The sequence below is a fragment of the Oculina patagonica genome, unplaced genomic scaffold (assembly GCF_052425735.1).
Source record: "Oculina patagonica isolate OP01 unplaced genomic scaffold, crgOcupat unplaced699, whole genome shotgun sequence".
Lineage (NCBI taxonomy): Eukaryota > Metazoa > Cnidaria > Anthozoa > Scleractinia > Oculinidae > Oculina > Oculina patagonica.
Genome location: NW_027558579.1, coordinates 1 through 9,509, shown reverse-complemented (window position 1 = coordinate 9,509; position 9,509 = coordinate 1). Strand labels below are relative to the sequence as shown.

General features: G+C 39.8%; 1 protein-coding gene across 1 annotated transcript; it reads left to right on the top strand.

The window, feature by feature from the left end:
• Window positions 1–205: 205 nt before the first annotated feature.
• On the top strand, window positions 206–9,151 carry LOC144641119 (uncharacterized; the record flags this gene model as incomplete). The annotated part of the gene is made up of 5 exons (XM_078500166.1): window positions 206–481; window positions 961–1,134; window positions 3,481–3,750; window positions 6,643–6,900; window positions 8,984–9,151. Coding segments are annotated over exons 1-5 (1,099 nt in total), but the record flags the coding sequence as incomplete, so codon positions are not given.
• Between the last annotated feature and the right edge of the window lie 358 nt (window positions 9,152–9,509).

Below are 9,509 nucleotides of genomic sequence, written 5' to 3'. Positions count from 1 at the left end.
ACTAGCGGACCAAAACCACACTTTCGGTAAACAAAAGCGACGCGCGAAGGCACTTTGTTTCTCCTTAGCTGTTCGGAGGTGAAAAGTACTATGCTAATCACCTCCGAGTTAACCAATCAGCGCGCGCGAAAAGCACTATTCATTTGTGTGGTATATACTAATATTTCTTAAACGTTACGTTATTAATTTCTTGCAGTATTTAAGAGAACATTTTGTGATGAAGATAAAGCCCTTATCAGTTGCCCTGATGGAATGCGTTTGGTATTCCACGACACGCCTTTTTATGGTCAAATGAATACTTCAGAAGCTTGTCCCTCAACCGGTCCTACCTGTGCAGCTTATCCGAAATACGAAAATCTGGAAGAATATTGCAAGCATTACATGTGCGAAATCCCAGCTGTGTCAACTAACGCATTGGGCCTAAAACAATCGTGCAAGGATAGCAGCAATTATTTTACTCTGTACCACAGTTGTCAGCCAGGTAAGTAGAAGTTGCACGAGGCTGAAGGACCGCGTGTAGACAGTGGGGGTTGCTAAAAAAATATAAAAAATACCCGTGAGGTAACTTCTAGTTTTTGTGGCTATGAAATGAGGGGTGATAAATGTGTCGTAAAAGCTCTAGTGAGCCGCTGTGGCTTATTTCCTTCCAAGATCTATTGAGTGGGACTTAGAGGGGGCTTATTAGAGGTGAAAAGCACAGGGGTACATTAAAAGAAATTTTAAGGTGAACTTAATGGTGTTTAATAACACATCTTAGTCAACAGTAAATATGGAATAAACATGGATGAATAAGTAAAAAAGCTTTAAAATTAACTTAAAAATTAATCCGTAAAGGTCAGTGTTGGGAGGCAGTAGTCAGCAACAGTGCAATAGTAAAATGGCTTTTCTCTTTACGTAGCAATCTGCAAAAATTGAATCGAGGTGTGTTCTCTAACATAAAACAACCTTTCTTTCTCAAAGTGAAATCCGTCTACACTGCCTGGGCACCCTGGCGTTCGTGTGAAGCCTGTGGTCTCACTAGCCAGCGAAGGAGATTCCGCGACTGCATTAAACCTGGGATTTCTTATACTACTATGTGGGCCTGCAGGTGGGGGAACAAATATCAGGCGCAACATTGCTACCATACCTGTGGAGGTTTGAACTATAAATTGTTATAAATTGTTATAATTATTATAATTTATCATAATTTATTTTAGATTAAGGCCCAGACATGCGGTGCAACCTTGTCTGGAACTGTTTGAGTGGTTACTTAAGTGATAAGCTCCAAAAATTACAAAACCGTGCAGCCAGAGTTATTATAAAATCACCTTTTGATACGAGTTCAAACCACCTCCTATCTTCCTTCGACTGGGAGAGGCTATTTTTTCGAAGAACCCCCCCCCCCCGGAGACCCTTAATAATGTATAAAACCATGAATGGCCTTGCCCCAGATTATCTACAAAGCCTTTTTTCCCCAGCGTCACCCTGTTTATAACTTGAGAGACTCTGAAGGAAAACTGGCGCTACCCAAACCAAATACCAACTATTTGAAACAAATCTTTTCTTACAGCGGGGCTATGCAATGAGGGTAGCAAAGGGGGTTTCGTGATCCCGTTTCACGCACAAATTTTCACCAAATTCACACGTCACGTATACTTGACAAAGCAGAATTCACGAATCACGCGTCTTTTCTAGCTATTGTCACGCGTCACGGTATAATTTTTTCCCTATTTTCACGCATCACGGACTAATGTTTGCCCTTTTCACGTGTCACGCATATACCCTTTGCTACCCTCTGCAATGGAATAACCTGCCCAAATGTCTTAAAAATGCTGCATCAGTAAATAATTTTAAGAAAACTATCAAGAAGGCAGCTGACGTACCTATAGCTGATGTATCGGATTCCCACTCGACAATCATGTAAAGCAGTTTTAGTTTTTTTACTTTAGCATAATGTAACTGATGGTTCTCCGTGTATAAATAAAGTTTTACATTACATTACATTACACAAATTTCGTGCGAAATTGCTCACAATTCCGAAAAACAATATTGTTGAGCGCAATGTTTTGTACCGTTTTAAATGTTGCAATTTGTTCAACTTACCTAGCCTTAACAGTTACTTCAGGTCCTCTTCGGGTACTGCTAGATTATAATAGTGGATAGTCAAAATAACATTAAAAAGCCGACCCTAAACAAACAAATACACCTCGTAAATAACTTAAAAATCGAACAAGACCAAGCTGTGTGATGATGACCGTACGGTCTAAAACGTTTTTGCTTTTAGACCTTAATTTAAATTACAATTTAAGCCTTTATTATACACATAATTTTTAACAAGCAAATATTGTGACAATTGACTATAAAAATAAGGGAAATAAGACTACGACGTTTCGAAGTCATCTTGACTTCATTATAAAGTAGAAAGAAAGATAACGGTCGAGTTTCAAGTTTAAAGACAAATAAAGGTGAGAGAGTATGTTAGAATATTTTGTCAGGGCGTGCTGCATTTAATTTAATAAATAGTTTCGCATGTATCTAGTACAACTGCGTGTTTAGTGTAGGCCTTCTTTCGCGAATTAGCAGCATTTCGTTAAATGAACAATCCAGTTTTTCTTGGCATTTCTTTAACACGGAAAACATCTTTGTTAGGCCAGGACTCGCAACACCAGGGACACGCAATCGGACTTGATACGTGCGAAAGTATTTATTTAATTAATGCAACACGCCCTGACAGAATATTTTAACATACTTTGTCAACCTTATTTGTATTTAAACTTGAAACTGAGGGCCTGTTTATATGGAGGAGAGTTGTCCCTGGAAGGAGGGTTACCCTCCATACCGAGCCACCCCAGGCGAAAGAGCTTTTCATATGTTTCTCTATAAATAGCTGCGAACCGTTTACATGAGAAATTGCAAAGTTGGCTCGGGGGGGGGGGGGGAGGGGTGGGGGGCAGGGTGACCCTGGGTGGAGGGTCACTCGCTTTGAAGGGAGGGTGACCCTGGGGAGCGAGCCAACCTTTTTCCATATAAACAGTTTGGTTATTTTTGCCTCGCCTACCAGGGACAAGTTGACACATACGGAGCATGCGCAAAAGCTAAACTCAGCAAAAACAAAACTGCAGATAAATTGAAATCGAAGTCGGCGGTAAATTAGTTCAAAAAAATGGTCTTTGTCGACGATTCAGCGTTCCTGATTTTAGAAAAAGCAGCCATAATAGATGTTTCAAAACAACTCTCGCCAGTCTTTTGAACCGAGAGGGCCAAGTTTTGGCTCGGTCAACAGGGACAACTTTCTCATCTAAACGCACGGCAAAAGATGGCTCGGGGGAGAGGGTAACCCTCCTACCAGGGACAACTCTCCTCCATATAAACAGGCCCTGATAATATAATGGAGTCAAGATGATAACATCAAAACGTCGTAGTCTTATTTCGCTTTTTTATAATCAATTGTTTCTCGAAATGAAACATAATGATCATATTGCAACTCTTATTCACTTTCAGATCTCAGTGTCCAGCTTAATGATGGGGAAAATGTCACAATTGTGTGTCCCAATTATGTTTCGTATGATGAATACTATCCGACTGTGATTGAGATCCGATCGGTGTTCTATGGAAATGAAAGCTGTCCGTCAAACAACGGAAGCAAGATTAATGTCACGAAACGTTGTCAAGGACGAGACCAGTGTTATCTTGAAGCTTCCGCAGACTTTTTCAACGATTCATGCCCAGGGATCAAGAAATACCTGAATGTCACTTACAGATGTCAGCCAAGTGAGTAGAGATATTCGCCGCGGTCAAACGTCTCAGGCAGTTTTTCTTTCTAATTTAAAGAATTTCGTTTGTATTCAAGAGCAAGTATAAGCAAGGATTGATAAAATATATGTTGAGTGTAAATATATTACCATTCCCTCAAATAAGCGAGTATTTTTTGCTTTTTAATCGCTCTGCACCCGAACCGATTGCTTTGTCAAATGGCGTCGGCAAGTCCGTATTTACCTGTTTTCAAACACGTAGAACGTTTTTAGAAAAACTTCAAGAAAATTTAGTAAATCATCAGAATACCCGTAAAAATACCGATCTATGGCGAAAATAAGAACCTTATCTTAAAAGTACTTTTCTTGTTTTTTTTTTTAAAACATATTTCTATCGTTTAACCGCGGTTGAGTAAAGATAAAACCGCCATGCGTGCGCAGGGAATGGGAGAGATTGGAACGGTGAATGGAAAATGTCTCGTGGGCTTAATAAGAAATTAAACCTCGGTTTTAACCTTTGTTAAAAATCACAGTACGTCAATTCACTCCTAAGAAGGTAAAAAAAAGACACAATCCCCGCAATTTTCAAGTGAAAATTGGACGGAAAGGGAAATTATTCCTTTTTCTACTTATTTCCCTAAAGGTAAGGCCGTCTACGTGGTTGATTTATGAACATCATGCGACAATTCTCATGTTTTCTAAGGCTAATCGAGGTGGTTATTTACAGTGTTATCTGGCAATACTTACAGGACTTTTTTTTTTAATAATGCAACTTTATTTACACACAACACTAATTACATAAGTACTACATATTAAAGATAAATACATATTTACAACGGGCTATTTACAAGAGACGTAATTTTTACATGTACACTTTCAGAAGGAAAAAAAAATTGTTAATTATAAGGATAACTAATTATGACTACTTCTAAAATATAATTCTTACTTACAATACAACGCTAGAGTACAATACATTACGCTAATTACATTAATACAACGAGACACATTTTAAATAATTACTTACTAACTTGAAATACATAGCTTATTTGTACAACGGTTCCTTTATTTTTTTACATCTTTGATTACTGACACTTCGTCACCAATAGCTTACAATACAAAACACTATTCACACTACGTTACTTACTTACTTACTTACTGCAAACGACAATTAATTAAAATGTTACACACAAAAAAAAAACAAAAAAAAAAACAACAACAACAACAAAGAGAATGACATGCAACCGATGATGTGAAAATTATTTAAAAGAAATCTTTCCACTTAAAATTAAAATGGGCGAGTTTATTTGCACGTAAGGCGATGTACTTTTCGAGATCTATTTTCTCTCGCACGTAGACGACAAAATCCGCAAATTGATATTTTTTGTCATTTTTAGCGCAGATGAACAGGAAAAACTTGCCAACGAGTATAAGGTGGTTGATGGTTTGAAGCGAAGATGAGCCTTTTAAGACGCCATGTAATATTTCGTTTTCTGTCAAGGCTGTCACGCTATGCTCTTTGCATTGTGAGCGGTACCACTCGGTAAATTCGTTCCAGAAAGATACAGCCAATGAACAGTGCACAAATAAATGAGAGATAGATTGCTCTGTATCAGGGCAAAATGGACAAGTAGGTGAATCGATAATTTGCATTTTGTAGAGAAGACTATTGGTGTTAAGAATATTATGTATTAATTTAAACTGAAACACAGATAATTTAACTTCTTTTGTTACAGCAAAGGGAAGTGAGTATATTTTGCGACGTTGCGATGGATCAAAACCGTACTTGATGAGTCTTTTTTCTGCCGTAGGTGGAGGAAGGTTTTTTCCATCAATCAACAGATGATATATGACTATACACGTTAGGTTTTCTATATTTGGCGTCGAGGAGGAGAGGTTTCCTGTTTGTGATTTTAAAAGCTTTTTCCAAGCACTTGGTATCGCAGATATAAGCCCGTAGTATTGTAGAAAGTTGCAGTTTATATGGAATTTCTGTTGGAAGGACTGAAAAGACAGAAAGCGTTTTTTTTTGTTCATCTACGAGACTGGATACGTTTTTTATGCCGCCGATGTGCCAGTTTTGGAAGAACACTGACTTTTTATTTATTTTTATAAACTGATTATTCCATATAATTTGGTTTAATACGTCGCTCTTCGTCTTAGGTACGTTATTGGATAACTCTTGCCAGTAAGTTATTACATCGTTGTAAAATTTCGGAAGCGATTTATCTAAATTTATGCGTTTGACATCGTAGTTGCACTCGAAAATTAGTTTGCCACCTACGCTTGATAGCATTGAAATTGGTATAGCTTTTCATGGTGCGTCATCTGTAGAACATAAGCGCTTTACCCAACATAGTTTTAGAGCTTTATCCGTTATCGAATACCGTGAAGTCAGTCATATTACAGGACTTTTGTAACTGCCGCTAAATAGGGCATCGGCGGCGGAGCAGGGGGGGGGGGGGGAAGGGGGACTGTTGCACCCTCCACAAACGGGAATTTGGGAGGCTCAGCCCCCCTACGTTTTGGTGCCGAAAATATCGCGAGCGCAGCGTACAATTGGTTTGTCAGGATATTCCGTCTCGTGAGTGAGATCAAACATCTTCGAAACTTTCTTGGAAGTCTTTGGGACACTTTGTTTATCTTCGGAAAAGTTCGAAAAATAATCGGAAACGTTCATATGGCCTTCGAACAACAATTGGAGAATTTTCAGAATCTTCGGTCTAGAAACTGTTTAGAAAACAAAAAGTTGGGACAGTCTTAACCCCCTACGTTCTAAAACGCTACGCCGCCTCTGTAGGGGTTGGCCACTTAATGGGTGGCCGCTTAAAAGGGGTTCGACTGTAGTTCTTATCATTGAATAACATTGCTAACATAACTAATGCAATATTAAATTTATTCCTTTATTTTCAAGTTTATAAAATGGAACAATATGAGGGTTATTCATTGGTACCACGTGAACTCCGTTGCTATGACGATATGGTGATTGTTACCCACGCGGTTTACTGGCAAAGGCAAAGCTCGGATTGTCCTAACGATTTAAATGCGTTTAAAGTCATCAAGAGTCTATGCGACGGCAGGAATTATTGTTATGTGGACCACAGCACAGCTGTTTTGGGAGGTTCCTGTTCATCCAAACGTTGGTTTGCAATGTATTACAGCTGCCAGACAGGTAAAGTGTCTGTTAAGGGGCGATTGTTATGTTATAACACAGGGAGCAGAGGAGTTCGGTTAGAACTGATCAATAAAATACGTCTTACCTCTTTGAAATGCACTCTTGCGTATATTTTATCCGTAATCAGCCCATTATGCGACTCAAAATGCACTCATTTGTGACGTTCCAATGCTTCGAATCTCAACAAACATGAACCTGAAAACCCGTACGATCGTTTTGACCGCCATTAGTTTGAAATGTATCAACCGCTGACTGATTAGCCTGTGTTCTCTTCGTCCAGCAAACGGAGCGCCACAGTCAAATCAGTCAGCGGTCGATACATTTCAAACTAATGGCGGTCAAAACGATCGTACGCGTTTTGTTGAGATTCGAAGCATCAGAGAAACGAAAAGGGCTATCGGGACGAGAATGTCGAAGCATTGGAACGTCGCAAATAAGTGCATTTTGGGTCGCAACATGAGCTGATTACGGAAATATACGCAAGAGTGCATTTTAAAGAGGTAAGACTTATTTTATTGATCGGTTCTAACCGAACTTCTCTGCTCCCTGTAGTTTTAATTGTTTTCTTCAGTTCTCAGTTCTTATTACTTGGCTTCACACTTGAGCTCATGAGTATAATCGTATAACGTAAGTGCACTTGGAACCTACTTTGAGTGTGAAGGGGTAAAACGTCCTTACTTGAACTTTTTTGGTGACCATGCAAACTTTCGTAGTTCAAAGAAGCCGAAGAACGCCGCCAAGTATGGTCTGAACCACACTTGAGAACGCACTTGACCAATAGGAAATGGAAGCCAAATGAAAGCGGCGTGCAGCAGTCACGATTCTGAAGATGATTGACAGCCTGTACCTCAAGCAATATACTTTGACATCAAGTGCGAAGCCAAGTTTTCAAATTGCAACTTAAGATTTTCAAGTGCGCTTGAGTCAAGTACTTACCTGAAACTAACTAAGCTTCTAGTGTGAAGCCAAGTATTGTCAAGTCTCATTTGCATACATTTAAACATTAAAGAAGATCCGACAAATATATAGCAATTGTGATATTTAGTAGCTGAGGCCTACTCTGGGACCCAAAGTCGCCGTAACTTTGGGCGACTTAAGGCGACTTTAGGCGATTTTAGCTTATTTTGTCCAAAATTACGAGTGATTTAGAGCGATTTTGGGCGACTTTAGGCGACTTTGGGCAATTTTGAGCGACTTTAGGCAATTTTAGGTGACCTTTTTAGCAATTTAGGTGACCGACCTAAGTACAGTTGTGGTATACATGTACATGGGAATCATCATGGTACACCATAAATCATTGTTACAGAAAATGTCTATACTATCTGTAAAGCAACTTAGAGCGTTTTGCGGTGACTTTAGGCGACTTTGAGCGACTTTGGGTCCCAGAGTAGGCCTTAGCTGGATGTTATAAAAGCTACTGTAAATATCAAAACCGATTAATTTACATTGAAATATAAAGGTGCTAACGCAAACATGTCACAGGGACATGAAGCAGGTACAAATGAAAAGAAATCAGAGACATTTTGCACGGGCTAGTTCTATCATGGTTCAATGGGACCTGACACTGTAACATATCCACTCTAATGTCAGCACCTTTATGTGATAATTAACACCGTACTGTGATATTAAATTTTATGTCCCCTTTTGAGTTATAACCTTTATTTGGTAATAGAGAAAATAATGATGTCTCAGTACACCTTGCGCTCGTGTTGCATTGTTCTTTGTAGTGTTCGAAGCAGACTGTTCACAGTCCCCTATTTTTCCGTGAAGTCGTAGAGATCGATCGTTGAGTACGACGGCCCGCCATCTGAACGCACACCCCTACCCACGGGCATTTTCTACTCTCCCCAATTTTCACTCGTGTTCATGCAGGAACGAACCAATATGGCGGCCCGTCGAACTTAACGTTCGATCTCTGCGACTTCACGGACATTTAATGGACTGTGAACAGTCTATATTCGACGCTACTTTCTTTTAAATTTCAATTGAGTCAACTGTGTCCTCCACAAACACTACTCTCTTCATAAATACTATTTTGGCTAAGATGACAATTTCTTGTAAATGTTGTGTCTTGTTGCAGCATATGGAGGGCTGGACACAGAGTGGTCTCCTTGGAGTAACTGCACAGAATGTGGCCACACTCCTGTCAAGACACGAGTCAAGACATGTCTCAGTCCTGTCACTAAAACCAGTGGCGCCCACTGTCCTTTGATTCAGCAGGTTGCTCCGTGTAACTTCCCATGCCCAGGTAAGACCTCGTTGACGAGAGAATTATTTCATTACAACGCCTGTTGGCTTATCAGGCTGGAGCATATCACAGTTTTCATAGCATGAAGTGACTAGGAGTATTTCTACCCCCTCCCCTCCCCTCTGGATGGGAAGCTAGCCCATCGCAGGGTTACCCCAGCTTTAAATTCGCCGGTACCCATTTATACACCTCGGTGAACAGAGGCACTTTGAGAGTAAAGTGTCTTGCCCAAGAACACAATACAGTGACCCAGGCCAGGGCTCCAACCCGGACCGTTTAATTCCAGAGTCCAGCGCACTCACCATTAGGCCACCACGCCTCCAATTGGTGTCGAAAGTAATTTGTAATTGCTTTGGCT